Below are 27,210 nucleotides of genomic sequence, written 5' to 3'. Positions count from 1 at the left end.
CACCTGGATTGAAAACTGGTTAAAGGACAGACAACAGAGGGTTGTCATAAATGGAACTTTTTCAAGTTGGGCTAAAGTCGTGAGTGGAGTACCTCAGGGATCAGTACTGGGACCCCTGCTTTTTAACTTGTTTATTAATGACCTTGAGGTTGGGATCGAGAGCAAAGTCTCCATCTTTGCTGATGATACTAAATTGTGTAAGGTAATAGAATCAGAGCAGGATGTAATTTCTCTTCAGAAGGACTTGGAGAGACTGGAAACGTGGGCAGGTAAATGGCAGTTGAGGTTTAATACAGATAAATGTAAGGTTATGCATTTGGGATGCAAGAATAAAAAGGCGACTTACAAATTAAATGGAAATATATTGGGGGAATCCTTGATGGAGAAGGATTTAGGAGTGCTTGTAGACAGCAGGCTTAGCAATAGTGCCCAATGTCATGCAGTAGCTGCAAAGGCAAACAAGATCTTATCTTGCATCAAACGGGCAATGGATGGAAAGGAAGTAAACATAATTATGCCCCTTTACAAAGCATTAGTAAGACCACACCTTGAATATGGAGTACAATTTTGGGCACTAATCCTAAGAAAAGACATTATGGAACTAGAGAGAGTGCAGAGAAGAGCCACCAAATTAATAAAGGGGATGGACAATCTAACTTAAGAGGCTAGCTAAATTAGATTTATTTACATTAGAAAAGAGGCGTCTAAGAGGGATATGATAACTATATACAAATATATTCAGGGACAATACAAGGAGCTTTCAAAAGAACTATTCATCCCACGGGCAGTACAACGGACTCGGGGCCATCCCTTAAGGTTGGAGGAAAGGAAATTTCACCAGCAACAAAGGAAAGGGTTCTTTACAGTAAGGGCAGTTAAAATGTGGAATTCATTACCCATGGAGACTGTGATGGCAGATACAATAGATTTGTTCAAAAAAGGTTGGACATCTTTTTAGATGGGAAAGGTATACAGGGATATACCAAATAAGTATACATGGGAAGGATGTTGATCCAGGGATTAATCCGATTGCCAATTCTTGGAGTCAGGAAGGGATTAATTTTTTCCCCTTAATGGGGTTTTTTGTTTGCCTTCCTCTGGATCAATAAGTAAGTATAGATATAGGATAAAGTATCTGTTGTCTAAATTTAGCATAGGTTGAACTTGATGGACCTACGTCTTTTTTCAACCTCATCTACTAAGTAACTATGTAACCTGAAAATTGAAGGGGAACCCTTTAAGGATGCCCACGGAACCCAGATTCCTAAGAACCCCTGATGAAAAACACTGTGCTAGATACATGTTTATTTCTATGCTCCTTTTGTGCAAATAAAGGACAACGTTGCATTTCCCATCCACAAGCCAACTTGCATGCTTATATTTGAAAAGGAAGACTTAAAAAAAATATCTGCAGATGGTTAAATTACATAAATTGAGGAAATACCTGGTGATTAAGAAATTAAATAACCAAATGAGTGTAGCTTGTACGGGCTATGCAGATGCATTCATTTAATTATATTGCTCACGTATGCAAGGCAATTAGTGTAGCAACGATGGCTTCATACCGTTATATTGGATAAATAATATTTGGTACTGTAACATTTTAGTAAGATAAGAAATATTCTATTTACTTTTTTGTGGAATATTTTTTTTTAATCTTTAAAAAAAAAGTGAAATCAGAGGGTGCATGTGCAATCACTGGTAGCCACCTAATCTCTTAGCTCATCTGGTATATTTTCTATACTTTTTACACATTCTGTTGTTACCCTTGACCCACTAACCCATGTAACTATCGCAGTGACTCTCTCCTGCCTTTTCTTCCCTCTAAACTTCTGGAACTGCATGTGCAAATCTAGCCACAGCCGATTCTAAGGGGGACGAGGGCATGTGCAGTCTCTTAGGGGAAGCAGGTCAGGCCGGTAGCGATAGCTGTAGCCACTGAGGATGGCACCAGTCCGGTGGAGGATAACAGCAGCAGAGGAAGGCACGTGCGCAGCCCACGCTAGTGGTCCGACCCGGAAAGGGGGATAGGGAAAGACAGATAAAGGGGGATGGAAGAGAGAGAAGGCGGAGAGAGAAAGGGGGATGAGACAGCGGGGAGAACAATAAGGGAGGGAGGAGAGAGAAATGGTGGGAATGAGAGAAATTGAGGGAATGAGAGACATGAAGGGAGGAACAGAAAAAGGGAGAGAGAGAAAGAGGGGGGGGGGCAATGGGAGAAAGAGAGAAAGGGGGATGGGAGGGGAGGAGGGGGGTGGAGGGAGGGGGTGGAGAGGAGGACAGAAAGAGGGGGAGGGGGGAAGTGAGAGAGTGGAAGGGAGAGATACAGAGGGGTGAGAGGGTGGGGTGAGGGTGAGAGGGTTGGGGGGAGAGAGGGAGGGTGAGAGGGTGGGGGGAGAGGGAGGTTGAGAGGGTGGGGAGAGAGAGAGGGTGGGGGGGAGAGGGAGGGTGAGAGGGTGGGGGAAGAAGGAAAGTGAAAGGGTGGGGGGAGAGAGAGAAAGGGGGAGGGAAGGGTGAGAGAGAATGGGAGGGAAGGCATAGAGGAGGGGGAGAGGAAAGAGGTGAGGGAGGGGAGAATGGGGGAGGAGGGAGGGAGAGAGGAGAAGGAAGAGGGGGAGAGTAGGAGGGGATGGATGGGGGGGAAGGAGAGAGGAGCAGAGAGGGAGGAAAGAGGAGGCGTGAGAGAAAAAGGGAAGAGAGAAAGGAGGAGAGAGAAATGGGGAAAGGAAAGGGGAGATAGAGAAAGGTGGAGGGAGAGAGAGATAGGGGAATAGAATTGCAACCCGTGGCACACTCCTGTGTATGAAATGGCACAATCGCCCTGTCCCGTTCCCATGCACAGTTGATTCAAAACAATGGCCGCTTCACCCACTGGTGCGTTGTATATTTCCCGCTGCAGCGCATTACAGGTTATATTATGTTGGCTACATCTGTATCTTCCTGCTTGCATTCTTTTCTTAGCACCTTTGCGCACCTAAATCCTCTCTAATCAGGTTTTTCCCACTGCTCACTCAACTGAAACAGCACTCACCAAAGTAGCAAATTATTTCCACATGGCTCAATCCTAAAAACATTATTCCCTTCTCATTATACTGGACTTATCTGCAGCCTTTGATACTGTTGACCCCCCACATCTCCTTCACACTCTCCACTACTTCGGGATAAAGCTCTCTCTCTCATCGTTCCTTTAGTATATCTATTGCTAATGACCCTTCTCCCTCTGTTGAACTAACTGTTGGTGTACAGCAAGGCTCATATCCGGGACCACTCCTCTTTTCTTTTTATAAACTCTTTAATTGGTTTGCCTTCAAGTATCACCAGCATGCAGATGACACACAAATCTACACCAAACCTCACAGCTAGAAGCATTAAACTCAATGTGTCAATCACTGAGTTGTTCGTAAACCCACTTAACTCAAGCCCCATTGTGCATTTTCTATCACAGTCAGTAACGCTACACTCCATCCACCAGTTTCCCAAGCCCATTGTTTAGGTATCATAATTGACTATTCTCTTCCTCACCTTAATGCTTAAATATTACATTGTGTCTACTACTAAAATGTTAATGCATCATCTTCATTCTCTCCCAACTAGATTTCTGCAATCTACTACTTACTAGTCACCCTGCATCACAGTTCTCTTCCCTTCAATTTAGTTTTTTTTAAAAGTGGCAACAAGCATAACCTCACTCTCCTGTTGATCAGTCTCTGCTTCTCTCCTTATGAAATCTCGCTGTTCCACCCCGGAAGCATGGAAATGCAAAATACGCATTGGGTGAGCACGGAGGGATTGATCCAGCTAACAGCCTTCCATCTGTTGCTGTTATACTTTTAGCATCTGGACGTCTCTTCGGGTGTTGTAGTAACGACTTTCTGGCATACTTGATCCCCCTGATGCTGTGCGGACATTATGCCTATATCCATGATTTTATGAGAGTAATTATTCTCTGTATTATATTGTTGATCCTATTTGAGGGTTTTTTGCGCTGTAATAATTTTTATTGACAGTATATTGAGGGTGATATATATTTGTGATTTTCTATGCATTTGTGCTTATTACAATATGTATATCATATGGATATTATCTATTTACACCTTCAAGGTTTGCAAACCTTACTTATGATATATTTTCTCTCTATTTTTGTGTCTCATACCTTTCATGTACTTATTCTCATTGATTTCTAAGAAACTGATATTTGTACCTAGGAATTAGGAGTACTGTATGGGGTGAAGAGATACTGCATCTGTATTACACCGGGATATAGCACAGTACCAATGTTTTGTATTTTTGATATACAGTATAATGTTTAGAAATAAATGTATCCTTTTTTACTTGGAATAAATGGTAATCCATGAGTGCACTGGGATGCAGTTTTCCTTTTCTCTTTTTTGTTTTGTTATATTTTGTTTACATTCATACCTCAATGTACACGTCCATATATTGTACTTTATTGGATACTGATTATCAAACTCAGAGAGAAACACTGTATGAAGCAAAGACACTAACATACAGATATGGCCCTATATAATGCACTCAAGGTCTGTGGGAGAGAATGCCCTACTGAGTGAATAGTTGCAGTACAAAAGAGATAGTCTGGACCAGGTTGTGTAGGTAAATTGTTGTTTATTAAAACACTCCTGTGGCACTCACATGAACACTAGTGTATATTGGTGTGCAGGGACCTCTTATTTCACATCCGTCCCTGTGTGTAGTTACTGGCGCTCAGGGATAGTATATGCGGGGTTCTCCACTGCCAACTCGGCTAATTCAGCTACCCAACCCACGCATTTGTCCACTTATAACTGTGGCAAATATTGCAAGTGTGCACTTGTGTGTCTATATTCATTGTGTGGGTTCACATTCACCTCACACTGTTACTCAACACACTGCATGTTGCCCTTTAACTGTTATTACTTCTACAGTATCATATATTTCTGTGAGGCAATACATGCTATATGTTATTTGTTGAATGACACACTAGTGTTTCTGTGAGTGCCACGATTGATAGGCTATCCAGTGACGTCATGACTTATCAGAAGCAGCCCTTTTAGCCACGTTATAATAGGCATTGGGCACCTGTGCTTCTGGTTTTTCATTGTGCTGATTATTTAGTCCCACTTGGACTTTTTACCTGCACGGTTACCATTGTACAGGTGTTAGATATTTAGTATAGCTTGCTATTTATAGACCCCCAACGGGGTATCAGCACGGAATACTTTCATTTTCAGTTCCAATACTCACCACACTAGACTGGTTTCATTATATTTTAATAAATAATTCCTAATAAAATATTTTTAATAAACAACAATTTACCTACACAACCTGGTCCAGACTATCTCTTTTGTACTGCAACTATTCACTCAGTAGGGCATTCTCTCCCACAGACCTTGAGTGCATTATATAGGGCCATATCTGTATGTTAGTGTCTTTGCTTCATACAGTGTTTCTCTCTGTGTTTGATATATAGCTCCTTGCCCATTTGCATCGGCCTGTTTCTATGACCGCCTAGGTCACATTAGGTAGAGCGGGTGCATCTTTCTCTTGCCTGGATACTGATTATACATACATTCTGGAGCTTGTGCTAATCCCTATTAAACTCTGCATTCACTACAAAATAATTGCTATCTCTTACAAGGCTCGCCACGCCTCGGCTCCACCCTATATCTCAGTTTTAATCTCTCGCTATACCCATACTTGCTCACTACTCTCTGCTCAGGCTTGTCCTCTCTCTAACTCCTATGTCACTACAGCTCTCTCACGCCTACAACCCTTTTGACATGCTTTATCCTACCTCTGGAACCTGTCTAGGAAACTTGGTCACGGCCGCTTTGCCACGACCAAGTTGCTGCCATCGTATAAGCACCACTCACCTCGCTGCAGGAACATCTCTCCGCCAAGGTAAACCCCTAACCTTATCCCGTACCCTAAAAAACCCTCATCTTAACCCCTAATAGTAACGCTACCCCTACCCTAAAAACCTTAACACCTTACCTTAAAATCCCTTACCCTAATTCCTTAGCCTACAACCTTTGCCCTAATTCCCTACCCTAAAAACCTAACTACTTACCCGAAAACCCCTATTCTTGACCCCCTACCCTAGAGTGGCTACGATGATGGCTCCCTCGGCAGCACCGACGTGGTCGCGTCCAAATGTTCAATTTCCCTGTGGAACTCGCTCACAATGTCCACCACACACTCTCTCTAACTTCAAACCACATCTGAAAACTCTGGATGACCACTACTCACTAAGCTACAGTATACTCTTATACACACCCTACGGTAACAATCCACTCAAATGTATACCTACTGTCTCTAATTGTCTGTCCACATGCTAAAGTGTATGATCTTCTGGGCAGGGGCTCCTTTCTCCATATGTTACATTTATGTCCTCATGCACTTATCTCATATGTAATATTATTTCCCTTGTACTGTGATTGTATTGTAATGTGCTGTGTACCTGCTTGGCACTATAGAAATAAAAATATACATATATACATTATCATAACTGACTGACATAAGAAGGGTGCTAAGTGGGACTGTGCATTTCAAGATCACTGAGCAGTCAAAAAGCGAAACACCTTTTGAAGAACAGAGATGAGAATATACTCACTAGCCCACTGCTTCTAACCACTTCAATGTGATTAAATGTCCTCCAAAGTCTATAAACCTGTGGCAATGTCCCTATAGTCTGCCTTTGTGGATACACTGATGAGGACATCGATCTAAAACTCAGCTGATATTAGACATTCGCAATGTTCTTTTAAAAGGTGTATGTCATTCTTCCATAGCTGCTGATCAAATCTCCCAGTGAAACATTTTCTAAACATGCATCTTGTAAAACAGCTATACTTTATTTCTGCCAGAGATGGACTGCTGGAGTGTGAAAGAAACTCATTAAAAAATTCTTACTGTGATCCCACAAAGAAGAGAAAAATTATAATGAACTATTCAGTAAGCCTACAGACACTTTCATCTATGACAGCAATGAATCTTGACAATAAGTCGTAGAAAAGTATTAATCCGAGTCACACTAAGATATTCAATCAAATAAAAAATGGTATATCATAGTATTAGTTGAAAGCCAAAAACAGAGGACAGTGACTTCAGCAGTCCCTTTACATTTCTTGTTAGAAGGGTGACACGAAAATCCAAAGCATCTTTAAAATATACTCCCAATTATCTGAAGAATTAATAAAATAATCATTTAATTTAATCTCACCGGACTATCACTTTACTGCTGGGGAAAAAAACAGCCATTTTAGAAGCGATGAAAAGCCTACAGAATATTTCATGTGTGCTAATGCATTACAGTATGGACAGAGATAAATGCACCAAGCATGAAAGACTTCTAAAAAGCTATGGGAATATTTTCTAAACAGAGCTATGCCTTCAGGCACTTTATGGCACATTCAAATAGACTATTAGGTGCCTTAAGGTTTTGCACAGTTTATTAAGTCTGGCTCTATATCAACAAAAACAGTGTTTTAGAGTTGAGCAACGGGAACTGCTACCAGAGTTTCTTACCTTAATCTTAAAACAAGGTTAACTGCAGGTGGAAGTCCGCTATCCTGACGGCTTTTATTAGATTGTGCCTGAAAGAAAAGACACCCGTTCTGCTAAGCACCACAGCATATTTTATTTACATGTATCAAAAGATATAGTTGCACTTAGGACCAAAATGAGTTAATGGCATTAATAAGTGTATGAAGGAGATTGATGCACTTACAAAAATCAGTATAAGTCAATTTAATTTATTTTTAAGTTGAAAGGTTTTAATTTACAACTTGGAACTAGAGTGAGATTCTTTTAAATCTTGTTTTCTCCACACCAGATGATAATTGTCATCTGATTTGTTTACCGTCATTCTCCTGTATTTTTTAAGGTTGATTCAACAAAACTTAACCTTGTAAGCACATATTCCAACTTTAAGAAAGGTGGAATAACACTGCTAAGTAAATATAAACCAACATGGCTGGGAGAAAGTTAAAGGAGTCACAAATGACATCCACAAAGCCAACGGAAAATATGCAAGTTCAGTGCAATAATGTAAGTGCTGACAATATGTATTTTGTACTACCTTACTACAGAGGGAATTCTACAAAACACTAATGACTGCACTAGCCCCTTCCTAAGAAAATGCCTTTTTACCATGCACTGAGACCCATAACGTACATACATTTACAGTATTTCTGTTTCTGTATCTCTTCTACTATCCCACTTGATTGGGAGATCTATAGGATAAACATTCCCTTCAACCCTACGTTTACTTTTAATTCTGGGTGTTCCATGTATTGTATATACAGTATTGCTTCCTGTATTTAAAATCACTGCATGCTTCTGTCCTGCATATATTGTTAGCCCTATATTAAAATAAAATAGGTTTTGAAGAAGACAGGAGTTCAGAAAGCTCCAGAGTCTGTATCATACCAATGTATTCTAAAGGGGAAAAAAAGCATGGGGAAATTTACTGGGTTACTTACCTGAGTGTCCAGTAAAGTTAAATGTTGTATTCGTGTGTGGATATTGCTGTCTGAGGAAGTCTGAGAAGAGAAAACAGAAATCTTTAGACTTGTATTATAAATATATTGTCTATTATGCTTTTTGACAGGTACCACAAATTGAAACATACTGTATAGCTGCAATAAAAGTTCTTCCTTATTTGCATGTTTTTATAACATTGATATTTCATCTGAAATACCCATGTCTCAGCTCATGAAAATGATGAAGAAGAAGAAGCAGTGTTTGCATTTGTATGACACCTCTCTTCCACCTCCCTGACCCCTCTGTCATCAAGTCTCACAATATAATCACAAACTAATTAGTGCAAATAACAATGTGTTACAGTCGATCAGTTTACTAAAAATATTGGTTTATAAAACTACCATCTAGATTGGAGATAGATACATATAAAAAAATAGTGTTGGAGCTGCAATTCAAGGTTAATTCAACATGTGATAGCGAGGACGGGTTTAGGTCCGATGACCTTCACTACCTCAGAGATAATCCTACATTGACTTCGGTTAGCCAGGGGGGTAAGGAGGGGGTGAGACCTTAGACTGCAATTATAGTGGCAGCGACGGCGAGCGCCGCATGAACAAACGTCTTCTCTATGAGCCCGCTCATAGAGCGCGCAACCGAGGACGCGTGACGGTGATTCTCGAGAAGACAGTTTTGTGTTTGTCGCGCGACAGCCAGACCACGTGCGAGGTTCAGCCAATGAGGGCGAACCGCTCACATGATGTCACGGCCACGCCTTCCCGTCACCTCGGACCTCAGTGCAGGTTTTGCACGAGCGACAGGCGCGTGACATCATGCGCTCCTTCGCCCACTATAATCGCGGCCTAAGCATGGACTTTGCTGCTTCTCTCCCATACTGGTAACCATCAGTTCAGATGCTCACCACAGAGGCGACCAGTTCACTTTTTACATCTTGGTCAGAATCACGCATAGACATCGTAGATGAAGAATGTCCCTCCTATCTGTAACTACTGTACAGCAGACATGCCACCACGGATGTTGTGTGCGGAGTTGACCCCATGTCCTTCACTACTTCAATACTTGGACATAAATGCGGACATTACTCTTGCATCTTACAACCCCACATCTCCTAGTGCACAGTGGATATATAACCCTTGAATGATGCCCAGAGAGATTTGTGCTAACAAGACTATTGTCCGATTCTCCATGGTGGGACTTTATTTCCCATGGCTGAACTTTTTCTCACATGCATCCAACTATGATTGCTGTATCTGTTGCTTGCTGTTAAATATTACTTACTCCTTAAAGCTAACGGTCTCCTTTAACTATGAAATATATAAATAAAACGTCTTGCAATTGGGACAACTTTTCTATACTCCCAGCTACATACTGTATACGATCCAGTAGATAATGTTACCATTTTGTCTACATGCACTGTCAACTTTTTTTGGCCATGATCCAGTGAACCAAAGCAGAGGTGAGTAACTCCAGTCTTCAAGGGCCACAAACAGGTCATGTGTTCAGGATATCACTGCCTCAGCAAAGGTGGCTCAGTCTTCACGAGTCCTCAAAACCTGATGCATTCCCTTGTTTATCCATGTCATATAGTGATTTAGTGTGGTAATTCTCCCTACCCGGAATCCTTGTCTGTAGCTAAAAGACTGTATAACGTGAAATGCAGTGAATGAAACAGATTTGGGGGACTTGTTGAAGATGTGGATACACTCATGAACTTCCTATCTTTGCTTTACTGTCTACATAATTTCCCTGTCTCCTAATCTGTAGGTTTTGCTCATCAGTTAAGATGTGTGTCCAACTGTAGTCAGGAGAATTTCGGATATATGTTTTTCACTACCACTTTAATGTGGGTTTTTAATAAACTAAGAATGTACAGTATATGTATTTTTAATCATTGCCCATTCCTAATAAGAGGGTTAAGCAACAGAATCATTTCACACTTCAAGTGCCCACTTTTCATTTACTTTTGTGTATGTCCTACATGACAATAGTTCTTACCATCATAATTGCATCCATATTAATTTCAATACCAGCAAGATTTGATATCTATGCAATTTATCTGGTATTACATTTCTCTTTTAATTTATAATTATGTGTGTTTCGAGGTTGCATCAGTAATTAAAAGTTGTAATGGTATAGTCAATTATTAATATACTCAGCATGGAATGATAACGAATGTCTTAAAATAAATGAGATTGGGAACAATCCTTCTCCTTGAATATCTTCCTTATATTGTAACTTCTAATATGGTGACATCATGTAGAGTCTAAAGGTTAAACACCATTGGTATAACAAATAATTCTACATTTACCTAAAATGAAATGTGTTAGACTTGACTTTTTTCTCCATTAGTAATCATTTCCATGGTTACAGAAAGTTCGTCTCTACTGAAGGGTGAAGCTGGAGCACATCCCTACCTGACTCTAGAGGAACATACCAATTACAGTATACTGATGTTGCCTTAAAACCATTGAATTCTTGTGAGTAGGCTATTCAAATGAGCCAAGGATATATCATAATGTATTCACATATCAGAACCATCTGCACTTAGATTGCTGTCTATTGTTGTTCTTTATCCCTCTATGCTCCCCTGCACTGTGAGAGAAAAAGCTTCTACGTTTTGGGACAAGTGAAGACAGAGGATTTGAGCAGGGAGTTACTACCTTTATTGTATCACTTTTTTGCACATTTGTTTGTACGATTATTCACTATATTTTTTAGTTTAATCATTTTAAGTCACTTTATAGTTAGTGATCACCTGTAGTGTTTAGCGCCTTTTCTACACACCGTTACTCTCACATGGTCACAGAAAGAACAGGGCTCGTTTTTACCTCCAATAAAATAAAAAGATTACTAAGTTCGAGTCTACAGTTATCTGTCCATAGATATACTGTAGGGTATATGTTTCATCAACAGAATTAGACATTATCATATTAGAAAACACAGAATTTTGGTTGAATGAGTGTTTTAATCTCCTATTTCAAACATAACACACAGATGAATTGGGTTGATCATTAATTGAGGATTTGAGAAATTAAATGTAATCTGCGGTATCATGATGCTGAAACATAAAGCAGAATTATGAACTGAAAAATGCTAATTACAATGTAGACAACTCACTGATAAATTGTCCAGCTTTTTGAAAAATATGTGGCACTATGCCAACATATACTGCCATTTTCTGCCAGAAGAAAATGGAGCAATATAGTTAAACAAAACAGTAAAATCTGGATACAGATTTTCTGGAACCACTTACAGCAAATGTACTCTATAAAAGCATTACTAGGTTTTAAATGGACAACATAACTCAGCCCAGTATCAACTGCAGATCTAATTCAGCCCAATATCAACTGAAGATCTAATTCAGCCTATACTTAACTGAGTATCTTACAGACAAAATAGAACATAAAAAGCACACCTTTCATATATTTATACTTAGCACTACACAAGTTACCAGGCCTATAAAAGCCATTCTTAACTGTACTGTGTACAGTGGCACAGGAATAGCACTAGACATACTAAGAATAGGGTGCTGATATCTTTTACCTCTTAATTGTAAATTGCACCAATATTGAGATTATATTTTCACTGACATACCGCCATAAGAAATACCTGTAGAAATGTAGTAACATTTCTATTCTTGGCATGTATAAACAATGAACAAATTAGCAATTTCTTACCATGCGGCATAGTGTTATATTATTAATAGCAACATTCACACTTTTTAATTTCACACTGCATAGAGAAAGAAGTGGCCAATTAGAAGCGTTAATCCCTTCAGTACAGGCATACCCCGTTTTAAGTACACTCATTTTACGTACATACATATTTCCAATTGCACCAAACCCCTGTGGACGTACCAGGCTAGGGGTTACAGTAGTCTCCGGCATTCTTCTCCTTCAAATTTCAGTCATCTGACATTTATATATTATACCACACCATGCAGGAATTGAACCCTTGATCACTTCATATACCAGTCTACTGCTCTAAGCACTACAGTGTGGATGAAATTTATATTCTAATTGGGTGATGGGCTGCACTGTGCAGTATATGTTAAGTGTGTTTAAAGAGTTAGATTCATCACACCGCCCTGTGGTGTAGCAGTTAAGAGAATTGCACTAGCATATGAAGTATCAGGGGTTCATTTCCCACATGGTGTAGTATAATAATAATAATAAATATTATTATTTTATATACTTTATATAATACACCATGCAGGAATTGTAAAAACAAGGACATGTACATTAAATCTACAGTACATAACACATAGTAAGAAAAATCAGCTGACATTAAAGATTTTCTTTCAATAAAGCCTACTGCATTTATTTTGGTTACAAATGGTATTTACATCAGTTATGCACGGATATGACGATTGCAGTACAGTACATTCATTGTAAAGTGAAAAAAAAGTAGTGCTTCATTTTAAGTACATTTTCACTTTATATACATGCTCCGGACCCATTGTTACGTTAATGCGGGGTATGCCTGTATAACTTTATTCTGGTCTGAGCAGCACCTATCATATCCTTATCCCCAGATATCCAGGAGAAATCCATGAGAGAAGAAAGATGTGACTCTTCTAGCTCACGATAAGTAACGTACTGTAATAGCATCATCTTTACTAATCATCCCTAAGCCATAGGACACTTGACTGTACAATTACATGTGTTCTGACTTAGCACCACATAAAACTTCATACAGTAAAGATGTGGAGACCTATCAATAAGAACATCCACCCATATGATGATTTTAAAAAATCAACCCCTTAACGCTCTTGCTCACAGAAGGGCCTACAGCGTATTTCACCTCTGGATGCAAAAAAGGGTTAAGTTGTTAAATATTCTACAATGCAGATGAGACGTGACTGACCAGGGCTGCATCCTGGCTCCTGGTAGGAGTTTGAAACAGAGCAGTATTAAAGAATGCATAAAATCTGGGGACAATGTTTTCTCAAACTGCTGTATTGCTTGACTGGATATTTCTATTGATTAAATATTTATGTTACTTAGTCTAAGCTGGGGGATCCCCTGTTTTTAGCATTCATTTTTTGCTCACAGTAACTTAGATGCATAAGACACAATTGCACTATGTTATGGAATCTAGCAAACAAAGGTAAACTGAAGACTGTCCTCTTTCAAATCTCTTTGAAGATATGTTTGCTAAATTATCTTGTGACTAAACAGTGTTTCTACTCCTTCCATATATATATATGTATGTGAAAGAATTTGGTTTTTACTTCCCAATACAAAAATAAGAGCAAAAAAAACAACTAAATTTACACTGGAACCAGTCAATAAATTAGGCATAAAATCGTACCTCTGCATTGTCACTGTCATCATTGATTCTTCTTGACTAAACAAAAACAAAAAAAAGAACAAAAGAAATGCTAACTATTAACATAAATATTAAAATACGTTAACATTACAATAAAATTAAATTCAAACAAATGCAATCTATAACAGTAATAATTAGATTGATATTAATTGGGGAAGTAAAAAGAAGTAGTAGTAGTAGTAGTAATATATAGTAATAGTGGCAGGGATTACTACTAAAGTAAAGCAGTATCTATTGAGTTGGGAGTAGGATTAAGATAGAATACCTTTTCTTTGGAAAATGAATCTTTAAATTCTGGGCTCTTTTCATCCAGTTCGTCATCACTCCATTCCCAGTCACCATCTTCAGTTTTATGGAGATGACCACTTGAGCCCGGTACTCTCCTAACCTACGGAAACAGAAATTAGCAGTGTTTTACAAAGCTTCAATGCCCTATTATACAGAAATGCACTGATGTAAAAGGTTTACCCTTAGCATGTCTATTTCAAACTAATTCATCATTCCAAACTCAAAACAACAATCCAAAAAAGAGATTTCACAGAATTACATTGCTACAAATGCAGTTTACATCAAACAGTCACATTAAGGTAACAAAAAGAAATGTAGAACTGCATGCATGCAACACAATCAGCACCAGGTACACATGAACAGCATCCTAGAAAAGCACACTAAATTTAACCAACAACTAAATCCTAATCCAAAAATGTAAGTACCCTTCTGTTGCCATCTTGCTCTTTTTCAGAACCTGGCATCATGCTTGTTTTCCCTGGATTCTGCTCAGCCTACTTGAGCAAAACAAAACAGCATCAGACTGTTCTCAAACATCTTGCAAATGTTTCAATGACTCATGAGATGGCTTAAAGAGCACCGTTGTAATCATTACACAACCTGATTGTTTAGGTTACAATCAGTTTTTTTCCTAATTATGTCAGATTATTGAACACGAAAAGAAATCCATAGAATGCATTTTTCCAATGCCATTACGTCTACAGACATGCACGTTTATGATGTACATTTCTTAACACAAGTGCATTTCACTCAATAAGTCAAATCAAATACGTCTGCCTGGTCATAATATGATTCTACTTATAAGTCTGCCATTAAAGGTGTTCGATGAAAAGGAGTTCGTTCTTTAGATATATGGAAATCTCTACAGAAAGAGTTTATAATGTTCCATTTGTAATTTTACATATATCTTGCCTCAACTTTGATATAGCTAAATACCTAATCTAATCCTAAACCTAATCCAAGAAATGGTTCAGCAATTTTATCACATATTTTGTCTTGAGGTACTTAGTAGTTCAACAAGGCAATGCATGAGCATTTAATCAGCCACTGAATGAAGATGTCATAGACCAAGTGGCTGTAATCATTACTGAGGGTTATTCACTAAAAGGTATGATTACATTGTTGTTAATAGTCACTAAAATAATCATTCCCACTGAGCTTTAATGGATATTCCAGTGAATTACTTTTAGAGTACTATAATGGCTATTTCCCTTAATTGAGGAAAGAGGGACCGCACGAGGACTTCCTCCATGCTTGGCCATTACCCTAACCTGACCAAATCATAGGGAATTAGTCACCAACAGGTGTATGTGACTCTTTCGCGGCTTGGCACAGATCTTGCACCACAAATACCTACTCTCTTGTAGATACTAATTTCTTACAGTATCTATTTCTCCTGAACACTCAGCGAGACGCAGACCTTTCCACCTTTATTAGCCAATATTACGTTTTCCTATTGGAAGTTCAGAGGATTCATCCCTGAGGTATATCTGCCTGCTTGTATGCAGCTATTTACTTTAAATCAGTAGTGCACTAGAGGGTCACTTTATGTAAATATTCACAGCACCACGAACACCCAGCTGGCCCTCCAGCACTATTAGAGCAGAGGTCCACTCGAGTTGAGATTTGATCTCTTTTAAATAGGTTGTTTTGTGTTCCTGCCGCGGTTGTTTTTTTTATTTTTACATTGATAAAAAGTTATATTTCAATATAGAGGCAGTTCTTGAGTGTGTCGATAGGGAACTTTACAGTTGTCATGCATATTTACCCCTAATTAGATGAAAACCATATACAAGTATGTTTCCAACACACTTCACTCCATTTTTAGCAGTAGCAGTGGGTTTTATATACATTCAAAACGATGATAAAAGTTAGGGCTAAGCACCACTGAGATGTTGATGCAGAATATGCACTTGGCAAAGCAGCATATTGCTCATTTGTTTTCAGCGTAATGGAGTGATGTGAAATGCAAATCACAATTTGCCGTCTAATCTACTAGGAACTCTCTTACCATAGTTGTTGTTCTTGGATAATGTAGCGCCGTAATGGAGAAATATGAAGCACTAATTCCAGTTGAGACGAGAACAGTACTTAATGAGTTTCCACAGAACCTTCCCTAGCCACTTTTAATTAAACTTTCTAGTAGTAGAACTTGCCTCTGTGTACAATTGGTTTTAAACAATTAACTGTTCTGCAAACTGCAAAGTAAGCTACTTTATTCCACGCTTCTCAGCATGTTTTTTTTTTATTTAACATTAACATTGCATTTATTTGAAGTGTTTGCATAGCATATTGCAATCATAGATTGATTTAAAGGAGCAATCAAAGCAATATCAGACATGCGTGACTTTTTATTTTTAAATAAATCCGTTCTGTAGTATTACATAATATTTACTACCTTTTTTAATTTTAAAATTGACCTCTTAATCACATTTTTAATGAGTTTTAATACACAGAGCCTCTTTTGATTTTTACAACAGGCTTTAGCACAGGGGTGCGCAAAACATTTTTCGTCTGCACCCTCTGCTCGCCCCTCCCCCCCCCCTCCTTACCTTGTCTCCGGCGTTTTTAACACAACAACGTTTCACCAGAAGCCGCCGGAGACAAGGTAAGAGAACTTACAGTGGCCTCGCGTGCTCCCCTGGCATTTCATTTAAATGTGGGGAAGGGCGCGGGGCAACTGTAAGCGCCAGTCCCCCCTTCCCCAGAAAATGTTGCGCCCCCTTGCTTTAGCACACTTCCCCAGCAATGTAAACTTTGTAACACTTTCCTGTCTGTGATACTGTAATTTGTTGCCAATATTCCCAGCAGTTTCAACTGTAAACTGTAACAATAGAGAACCTTACCCGAGTAATACAAGAATACATTGTAGTTGCTGAGTTACACTGACAGAAGGATTGATTTAAAACTGAAAGGCAGCCATTTAGTGAACCCTAGGAAGCAGGATTTTGGTGATCGATAACGGGAGAACTAATCAATCGGCAGCTTAGGTAATTAGTTTTCAATAAAAGTTAAATCAAAGGCTGCATATACTAAAAGGGATTTTTTTTTTTTTTTAAAGCTGCCTGTATTGCTTTTTTAAAAAGGAAGGAGGTTTTGTTTTTATACAGTGACTATGCTGTGGTTGGCCTCTGAAATGGGAGAACTGGTTCACAACCCAGCTCCTACCTCTTGTGACCATGCACCAGTTATTTTTTTTGTTGCTGTGTTTTCAGGTCAAGTATTCAATGCATTTGTATTACTCTATGCTGTATATAATGCAATGCATTCTGTAAGACTATATCAGAATTGAGGGCTGGAAAAAAATCTTTTCTGGCGCTGAGATGTGGTAGAGATGAGTGGATTTATGATTTCTTCTGATGAACAATGACCTCAGGAAAAGGAAAAAGACAAGACATGCAGGGGAGCTGCAATAGTGTATTACCCAAGGGATAACCGGATGTTTACAAAGAAGGAGCAATTTATTATTAAAATATCGTGGTTAAAAACCATGGATAACAATTAATAAACATTTAATGAACATACATTGATATTAATAAAATAATTAATGAACTGGTGCCTAGGCACTATCCACACTTTAATAGTTAGGAACAATGTCCAGCAGTCCTGTTCTTTGCTCCGCCTGATCTAAAATTGGAAACCTATTCACCACAGGTAAGTAGTATAAAAGCAATGTATAAGCACTTGGTGCTGGTGGTCTTGGCCTCTGATGTCGCCGTCCGCCTTGTGATATGTTCGCATCTGCTGCCGGGGATCTGTTTCTGTGTTCCTGTGAGCGCTGCTTCCTGGAATACACCCGATCTCCTCGGCGTGATGACGTCACCTGTATTGGTCCTCGGCTACGGTGGCTCAGCGGTACCACCAGACCTTCCTACGCGTTTCGAAAGTACGAATGGCGTCTCTCTTCGTCAGGGATAAGTGCTGCTGGTAGCTGATCTTGTTAAATACCCCAGTCCTGATTGGAAGCGCTTAATAATTGGAGCTTTCTTAATAAAGTAATTCAACTCATCTGTCCTTTACAAGTCTTCTTATGGAAGCATAAATGATGATATTTAAATATTGGTATTTATGGTATTGAATAACGTGATTTCTAGACAAAAGATACACAAGAATCTCTGTGATCTCCACAAGACTTATAAATTCAAAAGCTGTTTATAGTGGTATTGAAATAGTTATTAGTGCAGGTAATTCTTTATTTTAAGTATCCTATCTAATTGAATTGAAAATAAACAGTCTTGTGTGATCTCAAAGATTTTTCTGCAATTTGGAAGCATGGGTACAATGACAATATCAATGGACTCTTATCTCATACTATCCTAATATATTAAATGGACTAGCTATGGAATATATTTATGAACTTAATAGTAATAATGTGATAGTAAATTAATAATTACAATATTTTAAAAATAAAAATAAACATAAAAATAAACATTCAAATCGTATAAAGCAATGATATATAAATAAACAATTAAAAATTACAAATTAAAAATTACAAATAGAAAAGTTGAAAAATACCAACAACATTTCGAAATAATGACTGCAATTGCCTATAATGAAAGATCTTGCAGAACTGGTTTTTAAGCGGATTTGATAATGAAAAAAAAATCACTTAAAATGAACATAACAGTAAATGTAAACTTAGAATTTTTAAGCATGCTAATCGTGTGTTCTTTTCAATGCCCTTGGATAATACGTTGTTGACCTTCAATGTTTTAACAATTTTTAGTGTATTTGGATGATGTTGTGACCATGAAGAGCTGTGGCAGTGTGTTTAAGGTGTAAATTATATGCATGCAAGTTACTGGGTTCAATTTCTACCTCAGTCATTTATTCGGTAAAGGCTACTATGTTGATCAGAGTTTATTATTTAAGTACAGTAAGTAATCACCATGAGCAGTGACAGACAAAACTGAGCACTCAAGCATAATTGTACATGTTTCTGCCATGCTTCTTCGAACATGTTCTGTAGGTCTTCTGACTATGGTGCCATGTATTAGCTACAATCTGAACAAGGTATTTATTCACGAACATGATCTGAATGACAGAAAACATGATACAGCGATGATGAAAATACATGTCATGTCATGTTTTTAACATGAACATAAAAGGTGACAAATTTAGTAGTGATTGTAGAGAAACAGATGCAGCATAGGTGCTTAATGCTGGGCAACAGCGGCAAAGATTACTAAAACACCAACATAAATTCAATTGCTAGTTCGATAACACCTGAAATTTGTAGATTACGATTCTGGATTTATTAACACAAAAAACCTTCACACAATTAGAAAACGTAGATGAAGATCAATTACGGTGATGAAAACAGGTGTAGTTTTAATTGTGAAGAAATACTATGCAAATAAGGGAATAATACAAAGACCTTGAAAAGGAAGTTTGACCTCAAAGAATGCATAATTGGGACAGGGGCGCCATAGTAGGAGATGTGGAATTAACTACATACTGTATGTAGAGTTATGGTTGTTACAGTGAATGCACTAAAGAACAGCATACTGTAGATCAGGGGGGCGCAAACTTTTTTCCCTGCGCCCCCCTGCCGGCAGTCACCTCACCCTCGCGTCGCCCCTCACCCCGGTTCCGGCGTCATTTGACGCCGCGTTGCCATGGCGACGCGTGTGGAGCTCCCATTGGTCAGGGTTAATCGGGGGGTGGTCTGTTCTGCACCTGCACAGTGGAGAGGAAACTATATAATGTGCAAGTATATGCTTGAATCACTCGTAGATAAAGCGCCCTAGAGGCGGGAAACATGTCAGAGGATTCATCTGTGTTTTTACATTTTTGGCTGTCATGCCCCAATAAAGTTTTTTTCATTTTTGGCACATGCCTCCAGCCCTTCTATGCCAAGCAGTGCGCATCCCGTTCTCTTCCGCATTCACATTCTAGGACTGCAGCACGCATTGGAACAGGAGCCCCTCCCTATACCCACCGGAACAAGTAAGATTGGATACAAGATACAAGTAAGATTGGGAGAGGGAGTGGCTCAGTGAGTAAAAGACACTGACTGGCACTGAGAGTTTGAAGCAGGGGAGCCTGGTTCAATTCCTGGTGTCGGCTCCTTGTGACCTTGGGCAAGTCACTTTATCTCCCTGTGCCTCAGGCACCAAAAAAAAAAACATAGATTGTAAGCTCCACGGGGCAGGGACCTGTGCCTGCAAAATGTCTCTGTAAAGCGCTACGTATAACTGGCAGCGCTATACAAAAACATGCTATTATTATTATACGACGGTGTGAGTATATTTAATTATACAGAGACATTCAAAGCGGTGTTGTGTTTTTATCTAGCCAGTGTGGTGTGTAGCCTTCAGAGCAATTCATTGCGGTGCCACGGGAGAGTCAAGACTTACCCCGAGGGGGATTACCATATATATTGTGGCTTAGGTCAGTGGCTGTTTACTCCTGGACACTAGAGCTCTATATACCTTCGTTATGACATATTGTCAGGTGATTTGCACCACATGATGTATGGGCTACATGAAACTCCACCTAAAGGGCGTCTTTCCCTGTTCCTTCATCCCCTCATTAGGGTTCTTTATACATTGATGTTCCACAGCCATTTCGTCAGGCATTAGAGCACTCATTAGCGATTTACTCCCTTGTCTATCCCAAGGTGAGTAAAGGTTTAGAGAGGCCCTGCAGCTCCCCCGGCACTTAATTTAAGTGCCTTCGGGAAGCGCGCAGGGTCTCTGTAAACCGCTCCCCCCCCCCCCCAGGCAGTCTCGCGCCCCCCAATTTGCGCACCGCTGCTGTAGATAATGTCTTAAAAAGAAAAAAAAATCAAGTCATATACAGATCAAGTTAACCTCTTCACTGCTCAAGTGGCTTTCTAAGCATTGTAACATATGTTGGATCATATTTACAAAGCGCTGCTAATTCGTGAGGCAACCTATGGCCCATTCCATCAAATGGGCAATAAGCTGCTTTACAACTTATCACTGTTTAGTAAATCTGAACGTTTATTGTTTTACAGAGAACTTAATTGTCATTTACTGATATCAATAAGGCATTTGTTTCATTACAGTATATAAAACAGAGATGGCAACATTTAATTTTTATGTCCCCAGTTAAGGATTAATATAAATATAACAATTACTTGGTATAATATTCAGTGGACATACATCTCCGTCTTTAGCCATAACACATGCAAATATCTATTTAACCAAGTGATTTGTATCAACTATATGAAAATTGATAAACATCTTCCTCAAATTAGATTCAGTCACTAGATAATTGGATAGTAAATCACTCACATGATGTATGGTGATAATATAGTCCGTTTCATAAACCCTCCCTTATGTGCACTACATGCAGGATTGGAAACATTTCACCGATCTGCACCAGTCCACCGCAGGGGCTGGTGCATGAAAAAAACATGGCTTCTGCGGAATGTCTTTGGAATCACAGTTGTCAAAACATCGCTCTGCTTCCCTGAAGTTGTCCCCCACATTGCGTGGCAAAAGAGCACCAAGCAAGGAATTATGGGGCACAACTCCAGCAAGCAGTAATTGGTGTTGTGCAGCAGCCATTATCTTTCAGCTACAAACGTCCACATCCCTCCTCCCCTTTCCCCCCAGTTTTTGGATCTTTAAAGCTGTGACTATAAAATACGTTTCCTTATGATACAACTCATAAAAGAATGCAAGTTCATCAACATGCTATTAGAGTAGAGAACGCTGTGCTAATGTACTTGTATGCTGTCAAAAATATCTTGAGTTAGCTGACTTAAACTTTCCAAAGGAAAAAAGGATAATCAATCACACTGGCACACTTTAGATTTAAGGTGCAATATAAATGCAAAGTATATTTGTGATCTGAGAATAAAATGGAGATGGAAGATGTGAAAACTGGAAAACTGTCTGCACTGATTTGAATGTGGTATAACATTCTTGTGTGTTCCTTGGTAATAAATAATGTGGCAGGTGTCATAAAAAGGCTTGTCGGAAATGTTTATTTTCCTGTGAAGGTGATTAGAAAGTTGCATTGTGGCTGGCTCCCGAAGTAAATTCCCGTTCTGGAAAAGAATCTCAACATTAATTAGTCGAATGTAGAGACAGCGATTATCATACGGCGCCCTATGTGATCTGCTTCCATCTCACCACATTTAGAAACAGATGTGGGAATCATAGCACAAAAATAATCTGTCAATTAAACTCTGTCCAAAAAAAATTATTTGGAGTTAAATTCTATTGTACGTTTTCAATACATCTACATGTGACCTCTAATGAAGGATACGAAAACCCGTGAGCCTTACATGAAAAATTAACATACATCCAAAAAACATATTTGACATGGAGCAGCAGGACACGCTCGCAATATAAAAAGGGGTTGAATTGATGGCATTGAGGATTGTACCGTTTTTTGGGCATACAAGCTGCTCTGTTCATTGTTCCCACATATGCATCTGCAGAAAGCAAACAGCTGCCAATATTGTCACAGCTGTTGAAAGAACAAACGAATAGCATGCCAGTTTGAAGACATTTGTGAATTCACCTACAGTATAATGAGCATGGATATGATAGACAGGGAAAAAGTGATGTGTTGAGAGCATAAAACAATATTTTATCTTTAGGAGTAATTTCACCCAGTAGGTTAAATATATAATGATATTAAATATATTCATACATGAAAATCTCCTTACAGAAAATATATTCTAGATTTTCCATGGTGACTATGTATGCTGCCCAGCCAGAGTATACCGCCAAAGCAAAGTCATATCCAACGGAGGTCCATATGGACTAATCTCCATTAAATCAGGGAAAACAATGTGACGTCACCTAAAACAGCGACAGTTGTTATTTTCCGTGTGTTTTACACATACGCAAAGATGATTATATTAAAAAACAACGGCCGTTTTATATTTCAGTAGCATAGGCTTAACCTCACATTATTGTAATGCAACTTTGCGTTCGCTTCTAATAACGTGGCAATAAGCATGTGTTGTCTAAAGGTGCGTTATTCCCATACAAACCTGGAAATATGGATATCGCCGGAGAGGGAGACTCCCAGAACAATTCCCAGTGACTTATATATGTTCCCATACACTCCTTTATACAATGTGTGGACAGTCAACGCTTTGTTCATACAGTACCGTAGTATGAACAGAACTGAACACACCTGAGAAATATGCAAATTTAGATGTTTGTGCAGTATGTATATATCTTTATTTATATAGTGCCCACAGTGTAGCCCAGTGCTTCACAAGAGACAAGCCAGAGTACAGGGAATAATACAATAAGTGCAACAAAGTCAGACAATAGGAAAGGAAATCCCTGCCCTGGGAAGCTTACAATCTAAATGGAATGTTGGGAGACTTAAAGACAGCAGGTGAGGGAGTAAGTGCAGTAGATGGCAGTGCTTGGCCACAATGGTTGGTAGGAGCGACTGGGTGTGGGACAGAAGCCATGAGTCTAGGCTACTGAAACGCTTAATTTAAGAGGTGAGGTTTTAAGGTTTGTGTTAGAGGTGGTGGGAGAGGGTGCTTGGCATATATTGTGTGTGAGGGAGTTCCACAGGCAAGGCAAGTGCGGAAAAGGGTTTAAGGCGAGAGAGAGCAGTAGAGGTGAAAGGGGTGGGGGGGGAGACAATTATGGGTAGAGCACATGAGCCGAGCAGGGGCATAGTGAGACATCAAACTTAATATGTAGGGAGCAGGAGATAAGTGGAGAGCCTTAAAGGAAAGGAGAACTTTGTAGGCGATTCAAAATTTGATGTGAAGCCGAGAGAGGGATTTAAAGAGGAAATCCAAGCTGGCCATGTTTTCCCCTTTTATTTTTTACATAGGATTGAAGCTGGGGGTTTCTGGAGCCGATACCAATTAATTTTTAAAAGAAATCTGCTTGAATTGCTCTTTTAAGGAGGAGTTGAGCTGATACTGTTTGGGAGAAAGTGAAATTATTCAAGCCACAGAATTTTGGATAGATTGCAAAGGAGAAAGTTGTAAGGCAGGGAGACCTGTTAACAGTATGTTACAATAATCCAAACGGGAGAGGATAAGGGCATGCATTAGAGTTTTAGCAGTAGATTGACAGAGGAAAAGGGTGATGTTGGAAATATTATGTAGGAAGAAACGACAAATTGTTTCCATGCTGTGAATGAATGTATGTATATTTTTATTTATGTACAAATACAGCGGCTGTTATCCGATCATTTCACGGAGCCGTTTTCGTGAACTCTGCTGTATTTCACGCGGCATTCACTCGTTATTCTTCCGTGAACGCCGCCAATCACAACTGTAATCTTCTACAGTTAGAGGATTTGTGTATGGCTCAGGAGCCTCAGAAAGGACTTATTTCCCATGTACAGTATACAGTATGAACATTAATCTTCAAATTACTTAGATTTTAAGACAACAACACCTGATAAAAATACTAGTAAACACGCATCTTAACGCGGGAAAGTTTGAAGAAATCATGCGGCAAGAGCTGGGTCATGCCCAGGAATACAAATCGTGAAATGTTCGGATAACGGCCGCTGCATCTGTACATACTGTAGCAATTCACAGCAGTAATACACGTGACATAATAATATAATACATAATGGGAATAAGTGCTTCAGACATGACAGTAACAATAGGAATGGGGGTCCCTGCCCTGAAGAGTTTACAATCTAAGTGAATGTGAATTGAGAAGGAAAGGGAATAGTCAAATGTTACTCATAGGCAACAGGACAGATGGTAGTACCATTTACTGTGATGAGAAAGGAGATATTAGGTCAGATTTAGGGGGAAATATGAGGAGTTCGGTTCTAGACATAGTTACATATTAGATGAGGTTGAAAAAAGACGTACGCCCATCAAGTTCAACCTATGCTAAATTTAGACAACAGATACTTTATCCTATATCTATACTTACTTATTGATCCAGAGGAAGGCAAACAAAAAACCCCAGTGTCATATAATCCGATGATATCTCATAAGGGGAAAAATTAAATTCCTTCCTGACTCCAAGAATTGTCAAATCGGATTAATCCCTGGATGAACATCCTTCCCATGTATACTTATTTGGTATATCCCTGCATACCTTACTTTTCTAAAAAGATGTCCAACTTTTTTTTGAACAAATCTATTGTATCTGCCATCACAGTCTCCATGGGTAATGAATTCCACATTTTAACTGCTCTTACTGTAAAGAACCCTTTCCTTTGTTGCTGGTAAAATCTCCTTTCCTCCAACCTTAAGGGATGCACCCGAGTCCTTTGTACTGCCCTTGGGATCAATAGTTCTTTTGAAAGCTCCTTGTATTGTCCCCGAATATATTTGTATATACAGTAGTTATCATATCCCCTCTTAGTCGCCTCTTTTCTAATGTAAATAAATGTAATTTAGCTAGCCTCTCCTCATAGGTTAGATTGTCCATCCCCTTTATTAATTTGGTGACTCTTCTCTGCACTCTCTCTAGTTCCATAATGTCTTTTCTAAGGAGTGGTGCCCAAAATTGTACTGCATATTCAAGGTGTGGTCTTACTAATGATTTGTAAAGGGGCAGAATTATGTTTACTTCCCTTCGATCCATTGCCCGTTTTATGCAAAATAAGATCTTGTTTACCTTTGCAGCTACTGCATGACTTTGGGACATATTAAGTTTAAGGTGGTGGAGCACCATCCATGAGGATATAGCCAGGAGGCAATCCAAGATATGGGACTGGATTGCAAGAGGGAGGGTAGGGGTGGATAGATATATCTGTGTATCATCTGCATAGAGTTGATACCCAAGGCCAAAAGAGTTGATGACGTCACCAAGTGATAGTGTGTAGAGAGAGAAAAGGAGAGGTCCCAGAACAGAGCTTTGAGGTAAACCAAGAGACAGATTAACAGAAGACGAAGACATGTTAGCAACAGAAAAAGAATGTGCGATGGGAGAGGTATGATCAGAACCAGGATACAGCTTTGTTGCGGATACCAAGACATTTAAAATATGAAGGAGAAGAGAGTGATCGACAGTATCAAAAGCTTTGTGATATTGCTTCATGCAGATCATTGGCGACTTTATTATGCAGTCTCTGTTGAGCGAGCTGTACGAAAGCCAGATTGTAAAAGGTTCAGCAGGAGATGGGAATTAAGAAAGTTGATTATACGAGAGAAAACTAGACATTCTAGCAATTTGGAGGAAGGGTGGTTGTTAGTAAGGGACATAGGGTCTAGGATGTTTTTGAAAATAGATGTGACCAGCACATGCTTTAAGGAAGAGGGAAAAGTGACAGAGGATAGGGAGGAATTTAAGATGTGTGTGAGAGTGGGGACCAAGACAGGAGTAAGAGTTCTGATTTGGTGTGAGGGGATAGGATCGAGAGGGCATGTGCTAGAGGGAGAAGAGAAAATCAGCTTAGAAACTTCCAACTCTAACTGGAAAAAAAGAGTCAAGAGTGGAAGAAAGATTTAGGTCGAAGCAGAGAGGAGGGGAAGGGACAGAAAGAATCTTCTTCTGGAGAGCAACCATTATGCCTTTATACTAGTCTGCAAAGGCTTGAGGAGATGGGAAGAAAGGATAGGAAGTGGGAGGAAAAGTTCAGACGAGGGAGTCAAATGCAGAGAATTGGACTGGCATGGATTGGATTTGTGATTGTAGATGAGTGAGAAAAAGTAGTGCTATTTGGCTTTTGAAAAAGCAGAGTGAAAAACAGGAGGAGAAATTTATAGTGCAGAAAATGAGCCAGAGTGTGAGATTTCCTCCATAGGGATTCAGAGGAGCGACTGCAAGTACGAAGGGAGTGTGTTTGTGAATTTGGCCACGGGTTAGAGCAGTGGTGTGCAAACTGGGGGATGCCCCAGAAATTTTCTGAGAGGGGGGGGGCGTGATCCCGTGATCTTCCCCACAACATTTAAATAAATTGCAGAGGGAGTTGCGATGCCTCTGTATGCCTCTTACCTGCTCTCCGATGGCTTCTGGCGACGCATCGTCATGACAATGCAGACTAAAATGATACCGCGGGGTGAAATGGTAATGCAACGTCATGACGTCAAATGGCACCGCCGATGCTGGAGAAAAGGTAACAGGGTGCGGGTGGAGGGCACAAGCAGGGGAGGAGAGCAGGCAGTGGGGCACAAACAAAAACGTTTGCACACCCCTGGGTTAGAGGGACAGG

General features: G+C 39.4%; 1 protein-coding gene across 2 annotated transcripts in view; it reads right to left on the bottom strand.

Annotated features, from left to right (window-relative positions):
- STK39 (serine/threonine kinase 39) overlaps positions 1-27,210 on the bottom strand; it is a 240,627-nt gene that overhangs the window by 102,061 nt on the left and 111,356 nt on the right. Inside the window, exons 11-15 of one of the 2 annotated variants that reach the window (XM_075609161.1) lie at positions 14,544-14,612; positions 14,096-14,218; positions 13,813-13,848; positions 8,481-8,540; positions 7,525-7,592 (exon numbers count right to left, since the gene is read on the bottom strand). In XM_075609161.1, coding sequence (XP_075465276.1) covers positions 7,525-7,592; positions 8,481-8,540; positions 13,813-13,848; positions 14,096-14,218; positions 14,544-14,612 — 356 coding nt within the window. The remainder of the gene's footprint in view (positions 1-7,524; positions 7,593-8,480; positions 8,541-13,812; positions 13,849-14,095; positions 14,219-14,543; positions 14,613-27,210) is intronic. The other variant, XM_075609162.1, reaches the window with a different exon arrangement.

Source organism: Ascaphus truei, chromosome 7 (assembly GCF_040206685.1).
Source record: "Ascaphus truei isolate aAscTru1 chromosome 7, aAscTru1.hap1, whole genome shotgun sequence".
Lineage (NCBI taxonomy): Eukaryota > Metazoa > Chordata > Amphibia > Anura > Ascaphidae > Ascaphus > Ascaphus truei.
The sequence above is the reverse complement of the archived record's forward strand: the minus strand, read 5'-3'. Positions and strand labels throughout refer to the sequence as shown.